Source organism: Pteronotus mesoamericanus, unplaced genomic scaffold (assembly GCF_021234165.1).
Source record: "Pteronotus mesoamericanus isolate MK-2021 breed Mesoamerican mustached bat unplaced genomic scaffold, CSHL_Meso_final contig_269, whole genome shotgun sequence".
NCBI classification, from domain to species: domain Eukaryota; kingdom Metazoa; phylum Chordata; class Mammalia; order Chiroptera; family Mormoopidae; genus Pteronotus; species Pteronotus mesoamericanus.
Window position 1 is genome coordinate 330,633 of NW_026555114.1, and position 20,201 is coordinate 350,833.

Below are 20,201 nucleotides of genomic sequence, written 5' to 3' on the forward strand. Positions count from 1 at the left end.
ACGCTCCCTGAGCTCCACCGCCCTCTCCTGGGGTGGGGGGGGCTGGTGCTCGGGGCGGAGGGCGGAGCCTCAGCGGGGGAAGTGCGCGCGGTGGGGGGGGGGGGCGGGGGCAGCCAGCAAGGGACGCAGGGAGCCGCGGGCGGCGCGCGTGCGCTCTGCGCCCTCAATCGCCGAGCGGCTGGGCCCGGGCGCGCCCCCAGCTCCTGTGACACTCGCTTCCCCTAGCAGATCTTGTTTAGGGGTTCTCTGTTGTCTTATTATCTGTCTCCCTCCCTTTCCCACTTCAACGTTTACAAGCTAGATTTGAGACCCCGGTGCAGGGGCCGGTGTACTAGAGTTCTTTCTGGATTTGAGAGGGTTAAAGGCAAGAAAATGACTATTATAAAAGGGGTGAAGACTGCAGTTGGTGACCAATCACCGACTCTCACCCCACCCCCACCTTCAATCCTGCCCGGAGTGCCCGGGATTTGGGATCGAAGAGTGAAGGGAAAATAAAGCTCATGGTAATTGTTGGATCACTTTTGCTTGGCCAGGTGTGGGTGGTTTCCAGAAACTGTGGGAGGCTATATTGTCCGAGACAGAAAAGTAGCTGTAGATACGGCCATCCTTCGCCTGCCCGTGACCGCCAACCCACCACCACCACCAACGCGGATGCCATCTGAGTCTCCAAACCCCCATCCCTAGCCCGTGCCTCTGAGGTAGGGATGCAGGGTTTACTGAGCCCAGGCTGAACATACGGATTCGTTGAGGGTTTATATGTTGTCACTCTGAGGGTCGTTTTTTTTTAATTTAGGTTGGCCCATCTGTAAATGAGTAGATGCAAAACGGACTTTGTCAACACAGTCCTGCCCTGGCAGGTGAGGGGAGGTATAAACGACTTCCTCGGGGCTCTGTGGTGAGTCAGACACCTAAAAGTCCTGACTCCACGCCCAGCCCTTTACTCACCACCAGATCCATCTCCTCACCGTTGTAAATCGTTGGCATCGGAACAGCTGAGCAATCAAACGAGCAGTCATAGGTTTAGGGGGAGGGGTTGATGAGGGGAGTAAAGGCCGCATTTTGGGTTTACATCTCTCGGCATCTGGCATCTTCAACTAAAAAGCTATGAGGCTTTTTCACAGTTTCTAGTTCCCAGACTCACTCTGTGTCATCCCACGGGTGCAGGAATATCTAAAAGTTCTGTTAGCTTCCCAGACAAAAACATAACATCAAAGGCATTTTCGTGATCATCTTAGGAGAGCTAAAAAGGCCTAGGATGGAGAGATTTATTTTGCCTTCATAAATAGAGAATCAAAGCTTTAAAATTAGGCAAAATTAATCTTTCTGCAGGAGAATATTGCCTGCGAAAGGCATCTTCCCAGCACTAGATTGCTCCACCATCAATTCATGTAGTGACTTATTTTTGACATGCCAGTACTAAAATAGCAAAATCTCTAATAGGAACTATTGTATGTCACTTTTATTCCTTTCTCCCCCTACAGTCTTTCCTTCAGTCAATTCAGTGACTCAGCAGCACAAATAGATACATCCCTCTTCAGATTCAAGCTTGTTTGTTACCCACAAGGCAGGTTTCCAGAACAGCTCTAGTTAGTAACAAGGAGCAGGGCGTTTTCATGGATTATAGGAACTAAAACTACCATGAAGAATCATATCCTCATCTGTGAAGAGGAGGGAGGAGAGCTAACATAGACTTTGTGTTGAGTGTGATGCATCTGTAAAGATCTAGAGATTAAGGAAAGCAGAAAGAAGTGCTATATTCAGCAAGATCACTTAGTGACTGTACACACAGGCCTGTGGGTAGGGAGGTGCTTCATGCCTTTATAGTGCAAGTGTAGGCTTCTATATGCCTGTACAAAAAAAAAAAAAAAAAAAAAAAGGAACTTGAACGTATTATCTTCAAGACCAGCACTGTCCAATAGAACTATGATGAAAATGTTCTATATCTGCACTGTCCAGTACAGTAGCCCCTAGCTTCATGTGGCTTTTGAGCACTTGAAATGTGGCTAGCATGACTGAGGAACTATATTTTTAATTTTAATACATTTAAATTTCAATAGCCACATGAGACTGGCTAGTGGCCACCTTTCTGGACAGCACATGACTAGACTAGAAATAAGTATCTTTATAGGTGCCTATAAGTATCTAAATATTAACACATCTTAGATATCATCTGCTACAAAGCATGACTTGTCTATGCCTAGGGCAGTGTGGGGACTCCTGACTACATCTAAATAAGCATTGTTTTAGAGTGGTGCAGCTTCTGTCCAGAATGAGAGCTGATCTGAGTAGATACAGTAAGTGGAGGATGGAAACTTCTACTCTGCTTGGCTTCTGGTGTCTGCCTTTTCAAAAATACTCTCCTTAACTGCTTGTACTCCTTAGATTAATCAGACCTATATAGGTCCATCAGAAAGCATAGCTGCATCTTCCTTTTGTATCATTGCCTCTGGTCAACAAATGGACAACAGCTTTGATGTATCTGTCAGCATTGGGGAACGCAGTGGTCAGTGCTCCTTGGTCTACAGAAGTTTGCCATCAGGTGCTGTCGGTCACAGATGTCTCAAATCCCCTCTTGCTAATGCCTGTAATTCCAGATTATATGCCATCCATTGGTAGTTAAAATGCAATACCGCTCTCCCCCTGAGAAGTAAATCTTCAAGCTTTTGTCCTTTGGCACATTTCAAAGGGACAGAGGACACCAGGAATCTGGGAGGAAACTCTATAAATGTGGAAGAGATAAAAGACCTAGGAGACAGAAGTCCCGAAACACATTTCATCGACTACAGAAATTGCCTAAGGCTTGTGCTATTTTATAAGATGTAACATAGTACTTCGTATGGTTATCATAAGGATTAACTACATTTTATTAATATAAAATACTTTCGACTTCTATTTTTAGAATATTTATAGTTCTCATAAAATTTATTTTTCCATTAATAAACAAATGTCACATTACCAAAGAGAGAGTGCAAATGCATACCTGTAATTTTACTACTTAACAAACAACAGTTGGCATCTTTTCTTTCTGGTCTTTTTACTATACATAATTTTTCAGTGATAATCATAGTGTGCACAGATTTGTAATCTGACTACAGGCTTCTTGAGCTAGGCATTATATAAGGGAATATTACAACATGTCTAGGATAACTAGGTCATTTAATATGTATCTGTCTCCGAAATTTTCTGCCCTTAATTCATCCCTGGGGCTGTGGCAATGATGCACAGTGATGAGAATTCCAATATAAACAATGTCCTTGGGAAATGTGCATCTGCCTGTTTTAACATTTGCTCTGTGTCTTTCAGATCTTAGTACCTCTCTCTGAGACTTTCTCTCTAAGAGTATTTTCTCTCTTACCCTGGTGTGAATTGTGTGGTATGGGAAAATCAAGTGTTTGCTTATAACCGGCCAAAGTTAAACAAAAATATCAAAGGCTCCACGGGTAGGGAAAGGGAGGTGCCAAGTGGTTAGTATGCCTTATTCCACTTAATCTTCATCAGACTCAGTCAGGGAGGTATTATCAAGCACACTTTAGACACAAGGGGTTGAGAAACTTGCCCAAGGCTGTGTTATTATTAAGGAGCAGAAGAAGCATTAGCACTCAGATCTTTCCAATACACCAGGCAGGTAAACAAGAAAGCATATAAACTCTTAATGTAAACAGGAAAAGAGAGGGGTTTAAAAAAAATTATAACTAGAATGTATTCACGTATTCTGCAAAAACTGTCCTTAAAGAAACGTTTAAAGAAAGGAGAAATGAAGAAATATTTCCCCTCGAGTCACCTCTGGTAGTAACAATACCAGAAATTGTAAGAGACACGCAAACTTTTAGGGACATCCTAGGTAATTAACGCCACTTTGCATAATCTGCTACACCAAAGGAAAAAAAACCTGGTCCTACTGGGAGGGAGTAAATGTCCATGTCAGCCCAAGAGCCTGAACACTTCCCCTCTGCTTACACCTGGCTACTCCTCATGTCAAGTCTCTGACCATGCAAATGAAAGAGAGGGATGGGAATGGGGGTAGGTAGTGGAGGTTCCCAGATTGTTTAGAAGGCAACATCTAACCTACTGTAGCTCATCTGCTCTTTGCTTTGCCAAATAGTAGCAAACCTGTTACAGCAAAATTGGAACCTCAAATTATTCTTCTCCCCAACCCCAACCCAAGATGTACACATTGTTGCTGCAAACATACCTTGGCTGCAGCATCTCCAGAGCCCAGGAACAATGTCTAGCTACATCCTGGATGCTAATCAGGTGTATCTCCTTTCACCAGAGGGCCTCTAAGCTCCCAGGCCCTATATCCACCCCACCTTGCCACATCTGCCGCAAATCCATGGCTTGCCTTTTTCTTTCTCCTAGTTTCCATGGAGACGCAACAGTTTACTTTTTTCCCCCAACTCTAAGCCATGGTTATTTTTAACTATAAAATCCTGAGCCAGGTCACAGCTGGGATCTGGATGGAAGATGCAATGACGTCTATAGCCGCCCTTCTCCCCAGCAGACACCTTCTTTTGTGTAGTTGCTGGGGGTGGAAGGCACTCCTGGGAGATTTTGCTCTCAAAAGCGTTTTTGCTTTGCATCATAAAGTTAAAACTATGCTGACTTAAATTTGATGGCTGTCTTCCATCTGAAATCGTGCGTGCCTGAAACAAGGCAGAGATTTTCATGTGTGGGGGAGGGGGTAGGATGCCAGGTAAGGTTGACCTTTCTGTCACCTACCTGTGGCTATCACTGAAATGCCCTTTAAAATATATCAAAGTACTCTCCTTTGGGCAAAAAATAAGGGCTCTGGCTCCTGTCTCCAGTAGAGTGGCTTTTTCTGCTGAGCTTGATCTTGATTAGTAAGAGGCTAACACGATACTGTATGGAAAAGCTGTTCTCCTCTCCAAAGCAGACAACAAATTCCCATGGAATTCCCATGGTATCAGGGTTCGAACACTGCTGCCCCCTCCTCCTCTACCAAAGTTCAAAGTCCAAATCAGCACCTTCCACCCTCCCTAGGATAGGTAGCCCTGGTTGGGGAGCTGTCTTCATGGCATTTCTGAACTTTTCACTCCCTTTAAATAATTTGTTTTGGAAAACCTATTAAATTACCCTGAAAATTGTCCTTTTCATCTTAGCCATCCTACCATTAGAAACTGAAATAAATATCAGTTAGCCCAAATTCAAAATGAATTTTCTTGTATAGGATGTTGATTGGGAACATTAAAATCAAGCTCCATAGTACAGATTTCATTAATTTTTTAAAATTTATTTATTTTTAGAGAGAGGGACAGGGAAGGAGAAAGAGAGCAAGAAACATTGATGGGTTACTTCTTGCACGTACCCCAACTAGGGACCAGGCCTGCAACTCAGGCATGTGCCCTGACCAGGAATTGAACCGGTGACCTTTTGCTTCGCAGTGAAATGCCCAACCAACTGAGCCACACTGGGCAGGGCTCCATTACATTTTTAAAAAATTTCTTTAAAGAATATATGTTTTATGTTTTAAAGGAATCCTCTACATGAAGGATGATAAGGAAAAAATCCAAATCAGTTATTATTGTTCAATGGGAGAAAAGAGAAGGTTAGGTCATTACAAGCAACTTCAGAAACAGGGAGTACGCTTGGCAGACAGCTCTTCAAGGAGGAGAGAGATGCATTAGAAGTGTCATGAGCTGGCACTTAGCTGTCAGTTCACTATTGAATAAGGGTGATAAGATGACAGCATTTCAACGTTGTGCTTCGATTAAGAAAAAAATGTTGGTTCCTTAACACTACGAGGCCTTCTTCTTTTCTCACTTCCAAAGATGCTGCTTCTGTTCAACATAAACTTTGGATCAAGGTAGATTAATTAGCAAGCCGCCTGGAAGCTTTCTGTCACAGAAGGCCCTAGGCTGAAAAAAAACCAAAAACCTGTGTTGCTTGGTTAAGAAGGAAAGATTAATTCTACCAAGTTAGTTTGATGCTATCCCCTGTGCTGCAAAGTAGAAAATAAGTGCATCAGACTTAATTATCCAGTCCTCAAAGACACAAAACAAGTTTGGACCGGCAAAGATTAACTATAGGACTTTCAAAACAATGATGGTGATATTAGAATTTTTTGTATCCTTCAGTTTGGGGTTTTAAACCACTTAAGAGTCACTTTCTGTATTCTTATCTCAACTTCCTTATTCCTACTCTTAACAGGGAAGGGGCCCCAGTATACAATGCATACCAAGCCAGTAACTCATAGTGACAAAGGCATTTTAATGTCAGATGCAAGACATTCATCCTTTCCTCAAATATCCAGGTTTCTTGACTAGAAGGCCAGTCAAATCAAAGGGCAGTTAATGCTTTCATCCCAGCACATCTCAACTCACAGAAGCCAAGGCACCAAGTAAACATTCAACAAAAAAACTCTGTCCCATTAGATCTAGAAACATGCTTTCCAGACTTCTCAGAAAGTATTCACCTCAACCCCTCAAAAGCAGTACCCTAATACTCAGCTCTGATGCATATTTCCTCTATTAGGCTTAGGTTCCAAAATACTCCCTAGTTAAATGCTCTCCATTATTGTTCTCACTCCCAAATTAAATGCCTGTCAGCATGACCATTACTATCCTAACCAGGGTGCTCTGGCCTTGCTTGCCCTGAGATCCTGCTCAATCTCACTCAGAAGGGGTGGTTGTTATGTCTGACTGAAGAGAAATCCTATGTCTTAGCCAAGCTACCTCTTCTACACAAGGCCATAGATATGGTAGAGTCCCCACTATACGAGAGACAGCCCCTTCTGGCAGATGAGGAAGAGGTTAAACATATCTGGTCTAAGCCCATGGGAAAGGAAAGCAAAGCTTGCAGATCAGTACCTCTTGAATCAAACTTCAGAAATTTAAACAAATAAAAAGACAGGTATATATAAGTTGTGGAAAAGCTTTTTGTGCTAACAATAATACAGTGTATATTTAGAAGACATCCATGAAGATCCTTAAAAATGGATGAACCACATTCTAGAATGCTGTTTAGAACATAACACTACTCTCCTGAGTGAAGACCAGAGGAGAATGTTTTGGAGTAAATGTGAACAAGTTTTTTCCAAGCTTCTCTTCGTAATTTGGATCTCCGCTTCTTCACACTAGATATTTTAGTTCTTTTATTACGTATCTACATATTTCCTAAAGCTAGAATGACTTACTAACTGGAATTTTGTTGTTTTTGATGTCATTGGTTTTCTTCTTCCAGCTAACCACAATCTGGTGATTTCATTACAAAAAATGGGCATCTTGTTCTTCTCGCTCAGCAAGGACTGTTAAATTAGCTACTGAGTTCAGATTTTAAATGGGTGGAAGTTGTAAACAGTAAAAGGATGAACACGAGAGAATCCAAGGAAGGATAAACCACAAATAATTGGTCTCAGGAGAGACAGTCTAGGTCTTTAGGCACAGGAAAGGATCATTACAGGGACAGACATTTGTTCTCCATTTCCCAGCACTGGAAGAGAAGGATACGCTTAAAATGTCAGCAAAACCTTTAATGCTAAATCCCAATAAAAATTCCTAACAGTAAGAAGTCTTTATTCAGCCCTGGCTGGTCGTGGCTCTGTAGATTGAGTACTGGCCTGCGAACTGTAAGGCCGCCGATTCAATTCCACATGCCTCTTTCCCCCTCCGTTCTCCTCTCAAAGTAAATAAATAAAATCTTAAAAAAAAAAAAAAAAGAAAAGAAAAGAAAGTCATCTTTCATGTTGTCGAGTTTCAGAGTACAGTGTTTCTCTTCTGAGATGATCTGGACTGAGACCTTTATTAATGTAGCTGGAATGCTCTCTGAAATGCCCTTGCTAGCTCTAGATTTTTAGTAAAAAGGGCCTTCCTTTAGTGATAAGAACATGGAAGGAAAATAATGTACTTAAGCTAGCCATATCAATATATCAGCAAGTGCTTTTCTATCATAAAGGCAAAAAGAGAGTGACCTAGTGACACCATTCAAGAGTACTCATCACCTAAAATACCACCTGATCTTTGAGAATCCCCCTAGGTATTCTAGGTCTTAAATTTTGCAACATTGGTTTTACCAAAACAACGATAATCCTACCTTTAAAATCCAGTTATTTGAAAGTACAGCCTTATTTTTCTATCACTGTTGTCAACCATGCCTTTTTTCCTCAGCAAATCTACAGATTCCCCCATCAGTTTTTCAGAGTTCGACCAGTCCCAAGGTTTCTGTCAGACTGCCCTACCGCCCTCCCTCTCCTGCAGACCATGGCGGCCCGTGCCCTAGACAGCTGACTCTCTCGGCACCGTGTTCCTTGCTCCCACTGCTGCCTCCACGCCATCCTCCGCCCACGATGTCTGAAACAGCCTCCACTTCCATCTGCCAAATTGTCTCTCTCTTCTCTCTCTCATCATTGCCTCAAAAGCTCACCTCTCTCAGGAAGCCTTCCTTAATCAAAATTAAGAACTCTTCAGACTACAGTAGACGTCACCTGATGTTGAGGTCTAATGCACCCCGAAGTTTTAAAATCGGAATTGCCTTCAAGGGGTAAGAGGCAATCCCTTTATAACCAACTGAGGGTGATAATGGTGGTAGAATATGTTTTTCTAAGAGAGATGAGTGTGCAGAGAGAGACCATTTCCACAAGCCACCTTTTTTAAAGATTGAAGTCTTTAATTATTCTCATTCCTTCAGATCCTCAGAGTTTCCTTGTCATTTGTAACCCCCTAGATGAAGTCTATTAGCAAACTGCATGCATATTTACATCAGTCAAAAAGTTTGAGCAGATACTTCCAACAAAACATATTTTAATTGGATATTTTAAATGTTCAAAGAATTAAAGAATCGGCTCCTAGAGATCATTTGTGCCAATTCTTAAGTTATTTCTACATACAACTTTCCTTCTAATGGAAATGGGATAGCCATGACTCTGAGTTTGGCTTCTTGTTCTGCAGAAAGTTTTGAGGACCAAGTTTCAGACGTGGCAGGGTTACTGACCCTCTTTACCTACTGAGTCCCATACATGAAACTGTTTACTTTTGTTTTAAAAGTAGCTTTTATTGCAGGCTAGCCTTTCCCCATTAAGAAATTAGGGTTCGGGTCTCAATCCAAGTAAAGGGGAGGTTCGTTGCATCATCCCCGTCCTCAGGGGCCTGGTACCCTGGGAAACCCAGGGTAAGAACAGGGTGAGTCCAGGACACACATGCCAGGAGAGACAGTGCAGCATGATGAGGCGGGCATCCAACACCTTAACTGTGCTTTAGTTACCAGAATATTTGACACACCCACAAATTAAGCAGCAAAACATTTTAATCCATTAATTCTAAAAATAAGAGAGACATTTTACATCCAATGCCACCTCCTCAAAAGCCTACTGCAGATTAGACAGACTGCAAAGTACAAAGCCAGACATTAAAGTTAAAGATGCAGTTTTGGGGTGGAGTGGGGGAGGGGACTGGGTGGAGGAAGGCAAAGTGGGGAGGAAATGGGGACATATGTAATAGCGTCAACAATAAAAATAAAGAAAAAAATCCATTTGGGGACAAGACCACCATGAGAATAGTTTCCTCCCCTTTGCTCGAAAACATAAGTTGTCAACTTAAAAAATCCTCAGAAGAGAAACAGAAAGCTTTCTTGTGCTCTATAACCTTTCTCTTTAAATCTGTCTGTATTGTTTAAAGGCAAAACAGATAAACTCAACCACTCAAGTACAAGGGTCTGGGCTGGACCCCTGGGACTAAAGACTGATTTAGTTCTATTTCTACCAACACTGTCATGTGAGGTACTATGGTTCTTGTTTTAGCTGTAAGAGGTGTTGGGAAAGAATGCCCACTCACATTTAATAACAGCTTCTCTAGCACAACTCTGCAGCACAATACCAACAACAACAGTGCTTTAAAGCAGGGTGGAGAATAAAGTAGACATTATTACAACATAAGGTTTCCTATGTCCTTTTCCCTCTTTTTGTAATGAGAATTCATCTCAAGAATATCCATACTGTCCTTTGGTCCACCACATTCCAAACTTGTGACTTCAGATCCCAAGCCCATAGAGCCTCAGGCTTTAGTGATGTATCCTTCTCGAATGAGGAAATCATAGATTTTCCGGGTTTTGTTCACGTCTATCTTGATGAGCGCTCTTGCTTGTGCCAGTCTCAAGCCTCCTTGCTTGTTACATTCGTTCAACAGAGCAGATTTGTATTCTAAGTAGGCTCCTGGGACCAACCTCACCATCTGACAGAGCTGTAAGACATGGCACATTTAATAAACATTAACATCTATCATTCTCATAATTTAACCCAGCAGGTACAGCCAAAATAAAATTTAATAAGTGACATCAACCTCCAACTATTTACAGGAGCTGTTGGGTGGCTGAACTACATTCCATTTAGTTTCTTCTCTGAAGAGAATACTCACTAAAGACAGGCACTCTGGAAGAGAAAGCCAGGATGTGATGCTGGTAGAGCCTTTAGCACGTGTTGGCTGGCTCACCTGTGTTTGTCAGGGAACACAAGCATGTGTCCTGCAGAGCAGCCTGCGTAGAGGCCCAACACATTCCAACACCACCAGTCAGGGAAGAGCCACAGGGCCTGGTGGAGGTAGGGGTGCGGATACCTGGATTCCCATGTGTGAATCACATTATTTTTAGTATCGGTAATGTAGTAGTCCCTGCTTTTGTGATATGTTTCCTACTTTTGAGGGAGAGGAGATATAGAGACCTTGCTAAAAGAGGCCACTGTAGCTACTACAAATCGAGAAAGCTGGCTCATTCCAGTTTACATGCCATCAATGCAGCAATGAGCAGTCTAAGGTCACCATTTTGTGGGTAAGGATTAAAAACTGCTTCAAACTCCAGGCCATTCAATGCTTCAATCAGAATGGCCTGTGACCTTTTCTTTTTCTTTTTTCTTTCTTTCTTTTTTTTTAAAGTAATGTTTGGATATAAAATATACTTCCTTCTACTCCAAAACAAATCTTTACTATTTCTAGTGGATAAGACAAAAGACAAATATGAATCCTTTCTCCCTGACTCTTCCATACTGTCTGGCTCGAATTAATGGTACAAAGTGGCACATGGGGACACTGATCTTGGGAAATGTAAAAGGAGCATATAAGGGAAAAAAGAGGAATCCCACCTTTGGAATGAACTTCCAAGCCACGGCATATTTTTTTGAAAACACTTGATAATTACTCTTTTGGGGCTGGATTTAAATTTTAAGAAATAGCCAAAGTAATATGCACACAAGTCTGATGATCATAATAGAAAAGAAAAATGAGTCATGCCATTTTTAAATCAAAATTAATATGTGACTACATATGACAATGAATTCCTTTATGCTTATAAGCATGCTATGGTGACAATTCCAAAAATCTTTTATGCAATGGTTATACTGTTGGAAAAAGGGTAGAACTACTCAGTGACTGTTCTAATAGGAAGTAACCATTTCCATATATGTTATTTTAGGTTTATAAAAAATTAACTTCATTCGCATAAAGCACTTAGTACTTAGTATTTGGTACCATGGAAAATGCTCAGTAAATGACATTTGCTATTATTTAGATTTACATATCATATGTTCTCCTCTCAGAAGGCAAATGGTGGCAAGGTGATAAGAAAGGAGTCCTTTGAGACCTGCCGAGCTAGCTCTTAGCCTTCCAGGATGGACCAGAGCTGTGCATGTTGGGAGATAAGCAGAGCAAAACGGGTTTATTCCTGCAATGGCAATTCAATGATAAATCAGCCTCTTCCTTCTAGCTCCCTTTCTTTTTGTTACCTCCTTTTCTTTTTCATTCAGCTTCTCTGTGCCAGGGAGGCCTGTGAGGTTCAAGGGTGGCGCACTTCGTCTACCTATAAACACAGAGAGAAAAGGACACATATTTCATAGGAGTGACAATTCCTCAAGTGTTAAGTATAACAAAATTATATGCAGCTGCAGGAAATTTCCACCAGTCCCCTCAGGCCCTGGTTTAACTAGCAACATGGGCACCACAATGTTCCCTGGAAAATCAAAATGGTAATTTGTGTGTCCTTTGCTCTGTTAAAATACATATATAATCACACATATTTCCCCATCAAATATGATTACTTAACACAGTAGTTATTACCCATTTCTTCTCAAAGCAATAGGAGATTCTGAAATCGAAAGCCCAGATCTCATGCAGTTAAGAAAGGTCATATGCTACCTGCCTCGACGCTGATGAATGGAAATAACAACTCTGCAGGAGACATTCCTGAACCCTGGCCACTCTGCCAGCAGTACAAGGCAAACACGGTAATTAACCAAGTACCATTTGCCTTCAGATCAAAGGCAGACTGTTAGGCCAGCAACAGGCCCTTCTTATTTATTATGTGAGTGAGTATCTTTTCCTTCCAAAGTAACTCTGTTTACAGGAAAGATCCTCACAGAGAAACAATGAGCTATTATACGGCAAAGTAGAGGCTGAGGCGAACTCATACCTGAGAAAGAACTCTGAGTACAAGGACAATGTCCAGGATGGGAAGCTTGATGTGCAAAAATTTTTGGTTTTGTTTTGAATGCTTGAGATTAGTGTTCAGCTGGGGATGGACAGACTGAGTTAAGCAAAAGAAAATGTAGAATAATGTAAGTTTAATGGGCGTTGCCTTTTAGGTGGTGAACAGAAAGGGGCGGGGCTGCTAATAGGCTGCTCTGCTAGAAAATATGCTTCTCTGTAAAATCAACAAAGGGGATAAAGGCTTCTCCACATCAGGACTCCCTACACTAAAAAGGAGACTAAAATCACTTGCTGCCTCACCAACATTACCAGAGGTTAAGTGACCATCAAAGATCCAGGTTTGTAAGTGTGCACTGCCCTGGGACCAACTCAGAACGTGAGGAGCAAGGGGTCTCCTCAACCCAAATACAGGGGGTGAAGAAGGCTAACACCAGCCTAGGAAGCAAGAAAGAGTAAGTGAGTGTAGACGGTTCAGAAAACACGAACGCCAAAGTTGCATGGTCATGTTAGTGCATTCATGCTAATTAGCCAGTATGAAGTTATTTATGTATCTGTACTTAGATTGATGGAGACAGACTGGAAGTAAGAAACTTATAAAATAAGATTGTATTTTGCTGTTTTTGGCTATTCCCTAAAAAACTCCCTTTTCTCCTTTAAGCATGAAAAAATAATTAATTGAAACAAAGGAATCAATGAAAAAAAATATCATCCCTGAGGTGGCCTTCCTCTGAGTCCTGTTTAGATCTTGAATCTACTGAGAAATTTGAACAGGATCCTCGCAGGTCTGTTCCGAACTTCCAAAGAATGGTAAAACTGCAAATGGGTCATCTTTTAGACTAGTCTGTTTCTAATCAGTGGAGTGGCCTGTATGTTCTGATTCAGGAAAGTGGCTAATCTACCATATGGAGCACCAAGGATTATCAGAGAGCATATGGCTTAATCTATCTAGCTCTGTACACTATACTAAAAATAGGACATAACCAAAGAGGTAAAAGTAAGAAATAGAATCCCTTAACTCTCCAACTTAAAAAGAAACCCTTGAGTTTTTGGCAGGTGACATGCCTCTTTGCTCATATATTTTATATGATAAAAAACCTTTATTTTTTTCGCCCTTTGAGACAAATCTCAAAATCGGTGGTAGAAATAACCAGAGTAAATTAAGTGCCCGCAGACATTGGTAAAATGAAGAAACCACCTCTCTGGAGCTTGTTCTTCCTGGTCTCTGTACTTTAACCCTGAGGATAGTCCCTGTCTGGCCATGAAGATTCTGCAAAGTTGCTGATGTCTATAAATTGGGACAACATGTAATTAGCATTACTCTATCTAAGCACCCCGATCCCGCAGAGTAGGGAGAGACTGTTGGGTCACCACAATCTCTAGAATGAAAACTTCACAATCAAGACTTGCTCTAGCTTGAAAAATAATTACCTGAATTCGAAGCCATCGAAACAGAAGGACTCAGGCCGGAATCACTACAATGAAGAAGAAGAATTTATAAACTTATGTCACACCAAAGGTGGCAATTTTCAAAAGCCCATGTTGGACTGGTGGCCATTTACCTGGCTGGTTACTTTGAAAAGATATAACGAGATAGACTGCACGTGTTATACAGGCCACCCCACTGGACTGACCAGGAAAAGACATCTGATCTCAGAGGGGAGATCAGCTGGATTTGTTAAGAGCTCTTAACCCAGAACATCACAAAGATCATTCACAGGAAAGACAGGGACATGATTCTTCAATGGACATTGTACCAACAGATATGGAGGGAGGGAAAACACATGGGTAGAGAAAATTTATGTATCTTTAAAAATAAGATCAAAGCAGCAAAGTAGGATTCCAGGAAGCCAGTAATGTTTCTCGAAACTATCAGTACTGCATTGTTTCTGAGACAGACTCCTAAAGTTTTCTGAATTCTTGCAGTTACCCAATTATTATTACTCTGCCATGGGTAGGGTGCCTGTGGAAATGCCTGAAAATACATGTAAAGGCCAAAAGGATGCTCCTTCACCCTGGACTAATGACTCACATGTCAGCTTGCCGGCGGAGCCACTGCTGGCAAGCACTGCTGTCCTGGATGTACTGGAGGACTTCGGAAAGCATGGTGCGTTTAAGGCGCTCCTCCTCTCGCGTCTTCTTGAGGTGATCATAGGTTCTGGCACCTGGAGGTGTAAAAAAAACACCACAACCGCAATGATAATGCAGAACTAAGAGAGTGTAACAAACAGTTTGTCTTTGTTTTGGTTTCTTTGCAAAACTGCTTCCACAATTATTTTTCCAAGAGCAAAGTAGATTTCTCCTAGTTTGAAATCCCTTTTTTGACAAGAAATTAAAATATTTTTATTCCTTTTCTACCTTTAAGAAATTTTGAGGAGGGGAAAAAAAAAACAAACCCAAAACAGAGAAGTAGAAAGAGAGTAAGGGTGACTCATATTTCGACCCCCAAAAGTAATTAACATTTAATAGTTATATTTGCTTCCTGTTCTATTTTTCTATCCATATATTTTTCAGAGTCACACAAGTGCTATAAGCATACACTGTTCCTTAAAAAACAATCAGAAGAACATATAAAAACAAGTCCTCACTGACCAGTACTGTTCCTTTCCTTTCTTTCTCAGAGGCAACCAATATCAGGTAACCAAACCCTGGAATCGGAGTCCTTATATGCATATGGCTAAACGAAAATTGCATGGTGTTTTTATACAGAGGGATACGGATTCCAAAATGCCGCACCAGCTGGTTTCACACTGTGTTCCACAGAGCCCCGGAGGACTGAGAAAATCTATCAGGGCTGACATGACTAGCCGGGCACCATCACATCCTGGTGGTTCTGGGTTCTACACCTGAAATAGGTGTAAAAACAAAGAACCATTGTCCTGACCGGTAATGGCTCAGCTGGTTTTGTGGCATCATCCCACAAAACCAAGGTTACGGGTTCAATTCCTGGTCAGGGTACATGCCTGGGTTCAGTCCCCAGTCGGGGCGCATATGAGAGGCAACTAATTGGTGTTTTTCTTTCACATTGATGTTTTGCTCCCTTTCTCTCCCTTTCTCTCTCCTTCTCGCTAATAAATAAAAATCTTTAAAAACAAAAACAAAAAATACTAGGCTAAATTTACACCCATAGGGCTACTTCATATGGGTACTGGATGATTGCTTTCAACCAACAGGAAAAAGGAGAGAATGTGAAAGACCATTCTGATAGTAACAACGAAATAGAAACTGCCATTTATTGAGGATTTACTGTGTGCCTGGTACTGTACTATGTTTTCATGCATTCCCTAATTTATCTTTATACTAATTCTATGAGACTTGGAAAGTTGAAACTGGACCAGAATTGCAGATCTGGGAAACAGCAGAGCCAGAATCCAAACCCAGACTGTGCAAACCTAGACCTCAAGCTCTCAACTACTGTACTGCACTGCCTTCCCTTATGACTGGCTCTACTGTAGCTATCTCTTTAATCACTTGATTTTATTTCACTTTTTAAAGATTTTATTTTTATTTATTTTTAGAGAGAGGGAAAGGGAAGGAGAAAGAGAGGGACAGAAACACTGATGTGCAAAGGAAACATCACTTGGTTGCCTCTCACGTGCCCCTTACCAGGGACCTGGCCCACAACCCATGTGCCCCAACTGGGAATCGAACCAGCAACCCCTTGGCAGAACAATGCCCAACCCACCAGGCCACGCTAGTCATGGCTCTTTAATCACTTTAAACCTGCCACCAGCCTCCAGACCAAAAGGTCCCTGGTTCGATCCCCAGTTGAAGCACATGCCTGGGTTGCAGACCAGGTCCCCATTTGGGGGTGTGTGAGAGGCAGCTGATCGATATTTCTCTCCCTTTCTCCTGTCTTTCCCTCCTCTCTAAAAGTAAAGTCTTTAAAAAAATAATTGATAATCACCTTCAACCTTAGTTTCTTCGTTAAATGGAAATAACAATACCTATCTGATGAGCCAGGTGACAGGCTTAGTGTAGGGCATGGCACATGGCAAACTGTTTCTATGAGATGTTAGCTGCTATTAATGTAATTGACATCAACCCCTCAAGTAACTGAAATGCAAGTACCTAGAGCCAGTTGAAGGTTGGGTAGTAAGAATGATCAGGCCATGCACCGCTAAATTTTAAAAGGCTGAGCCTAAAAATTAGAATACAAAATCCTTTTTTGTTTTAAGAGGCCACAGTAAAATCCTAAATCTAAAGCAGTGCCTCTTTTGTGTTTTCATGTTTATTTTACCTCAGGTAAATCATGTAATAGTATTTATAAGGATTAAATAAATGAAACTTTGCTGGAAGGATTAAAATCTCATCCTGAAAAAGGAAAACTTGTTTTAAAAATCGACACCACCTCAGTGCCTTCCTTTATGTGTTAGGAAGACATCTGTCCTCTGATACAGCATGTAGTACTTACTACAAAAATTGGTAATGCCTGCTGTCCTGTATTCCTGGAGCCTCTTGATTTCCTTTCGGAGTTCAAATTCAACTGTTTATCCCAAAAAGAACGAAGGAGAAAAATGGGAAATACAAAATCAACATTAATGAGCAATTTTCTACTGTATATTTTCAGAAATTCTGCATTATATAAACGACTGGGTCATTCCATTTGGGGAATCCTATTTGTTGGTAACATCTCATTAGAAATTTTACCCAAGAGCAGAGAAAAACCCACTCCAGCTGTCTTCCAGCTGCTGTCTCCAGTAGCAGCTGGAATTGTCTCTCAGAAAACTTAGAGTGAACTGGCTGAATTCATTTAGCTATAGAAGTAACATACTTTTTAAACAACCAAATTTCCCTGCTCTATTTATCCTGTCTTAAGAGTTTAGCACACAACCAAATTCTTTGATGACACCTGTCTCTGGTGTTACTTGACGTGGCCCTTTTGCAAGGGGAGGGCAGATTGCTCTGTGCTCAAGTTCCAGATAATTTCTTTCTCCATGGAAACAAAAGAGCATTGTTTCTCCCATAAACCAAGGATTTCTACTTCCTCTGAGTACACAGATCAGGTTGCACTGCTTGGGCTATTACATAAGAGTGTTCAAATTTGGGTGCTTTGAAACAGAGGATGAAGGAAATGTCTGGGTAATCCATGGGGTGTAGTTCCTTGGAGTGACACATAAACCAGGGATGGCACAAACTGGGACAGGAAGTAAAGGATCAGTCACCTGGCATAAACCACATAAAGAATGAAACCAGAGAGGGTGTTTGGTGTGGACGACCAACCTGGTTCAGATAAATGCCGATGATGTCACATAAGAAATATCTGCATGATGAGAACAGGATAAGAGCCTTGGCAAAGTACCCTTCCAGAACTAAACTTACGTCAAATACATAAATCTCATGATGAAGGAACAGACTAAGCCACCCCATCTAGACCTCTTTCAAGTCTAGGCTTTCCTGCCTTAACAACTTTAATTTTTTATAGTGAAAAAAAAAATCTAATGATAAATGGGTAGAGTTTTCAAGAGAAAAAGGCAAGAGAATGATGGAAGTACTGTCTCCATGAATTTTCCAACTCTGTCCCCACTTTAAAAATTAGTTTTAACACTAAATATTTATGAACAAAATAAAACTCTTAAAAAGTAAAGAGAAAAACTAATAAACTACTGTTTATCTCAGAAAAAAAGAAAGCCAATAGGCTTTTCAACCTCTTTTTCCCCACCCTGAAAGTCCAAAATTTATTTCATGGTTACAGAGGGAAACAAAGACAAAAATATTCATGTATTTATTTACAAAACTTCACATAAAACACACCAGTATCTCTCCTACTTACACACACACACACACACACACACACACACACAATATCCACGTATTTGTTTACAGAACTTCACATAGCACACACTATTATCTCTTCTATTTATATAAACACACACAGACTTGCTCAAGGCAGAAAACCACCTACGTGCATGGCTTTCAATGAACTTGTCGTGCTCCACGGGTCCCACAATCCTTGCAAATCGCCTCATTGTTTCATAAAGGTCTTGGACCTCCTTGGGATACCGCCGTTCCATTACTACAGAGAACGTAAAACATAACCATGTCAGAGAGAATATAAGGATCCCTAAATTTTCTGCGTTTCTTTTTATAAGAAGTGAAATGGAAGGACATTATCCCTAACCTCACATGACTACCTTACCCATGACAGGAAGCAAACAGGAAAGCTAAGAAAGCAAAACACTAATCATAACAACAGCATCACAACCACGGCCACAGGGGCAGGTTGGTATCACGGGAGATAATCTGCACTGCTGAGCACCCGCCCTGGTGACCTCCACACCTCTCACTATCTCTTCATCTGTCCAGGGGCAGGAATTCCTGGCAGCAAGGCAATTAAAGGCGGATCATGTTTTCTCAAGAACCATGTTGGGCAAATTTTCTGGTATTAATTTCTGCAGGGAAACAATCGACCTGCAGACACAATAATGCTTCTACAAGAGATCAGTCTGGAAAAGTGTGTGATCTCTTGCGCACGTCACCAAAAATCTTCCTCCTATCGACACATATTCAAGTGAGGCATATATTTCTTCACTAAACTAAATTAAGTACCACAACTTAATTCACTACTAATGAAGTTATATTTTGGTAACTGCCATGCAAGTAAACCGTCACATACGCAGGGTAGCTAGGGGCAGTAACTTTGAGGACGACTACTGACCAAATTTCTAATAAACAGAGGTATAGGCAAAGGGGTGGGAAGTAAAACCCATCACCAACAACTGGTAGGGTGGAGTAGCCTCAGTTCACCAGTGGTAATTAGACTAGTTTTGTCCAGCTCTGACAGTTACTTTAATTAAGTCCTCTTTTCAGATGAACCTCTTCTTTTGCAGGAGACATTCTTATTTTTTTTCCTTTTCTTGCAGCGGACATTCTTATCCACAAATTCTAGGAGCCAATTTGATGGGCAGCAACAGATTGATTATTTTCACTATTAACGCCTTCTCCCCTTCCCTGCCTCTTACTACAGGGATAATAAAGATTTTGGAGTATAATTTTAAAATTTGACTAAACCCCCCCCCCCAAAACCTCTGCCTACCATATTAAGGTCACGTGTACATTCAGTATAATGGCCATTAAAAACCTCTGAAACCACACTGCACAAGCTGCTTCTTTCTCAGAAGCAGCCTAGAGTTAAAAGAAGAATAAGGCTACACTGACCTCTGTCCATCAGCTGAGATTACAATAAATGCAAGAGTCAAGGTCTATTCTACATAAAGGTTAGACACCCACTGACCTATCTTGGAAAGCCCAGGAATTGAGACGCAAAAACCCACTATTGTGGCTACCAGAATATAACCAATTACTGTCTATAGAACGGGCAAGGGAAATTGCTCCCGAGTTATTTTTGCCAACCCACAGCTCTCAGTGAGAATGTGGTTAAACAACCTCGTACGCTGCTAGAAGGAATATAAATTGATATAACATCTTTTGTAAAGCAACCTGGCAGCAAGTGTCAAGAGTTTTAATGATCATATTCTTTGACCTATTAATTCTGCTTCTGGGAATCTATGTAAAAAAAAATCTAAACACAGACAAAGTTTTATTCACAAATAAGTTCATCATGGCATTATTTTTAATGATTAAAAAATATAAATATGCTAAATATCTAATAATAAAATGCAGATTAAGCATATTATATATGTATTTATGTATATATACAATATATTATGTAACTGTTACAAGTGATATCCTCAAAATACCAGAATCATGTGAAAAATGCGTAATAGAAAGTGAAAAAATGAAGGACATACAATGTAACATATTTATGATCATGACTATATT

The 20,201-nt window shown here is 41.0% G+C and overlaps 1 protein-coding gene across 1 annotated transcript in view; it reads right to left on the reverse strand.

Annotated features, from left to right (window-relative positions):
- Positions 1-9,008: 9,008 nt before the first annotated feature.
- Positions 9,009-20,201, reverse strand: part of TADA2A (transcriptional adaptor 2A) — a 45,431-nt gene continuing 34,238 nt past the window's right edge. Inside the window, exons 11-16 of the mRNA XM_054574837.1 lie at positions 18,325-18,435; positions 16,834-16,905; positions 14,452-14,584; positions 13,851-13,894; positions 11,723-11,796; positions 9,009-10,190 (exon numbers count right to left, since the gene is read on the reverse strand). Coding sequence (XP_054430812.1) covers positions 10,005-10,190; positions 11,723-11,796; positions 13,851-13,894; positions 14,452-14,584; positions 16,834-16,905; positions 18,325-18,435 — 620 coding nt within the window. The 3' untranslated portion in view covers positions 9,009-10,004. The remainder of the gene's footprint in view (positions 10,191-11,722; positions 11,797-13,850; positions 13,895-14,451; positions 14,585-16,833; positions 16,906-18,324; positions 18,436-20,201) is intronic.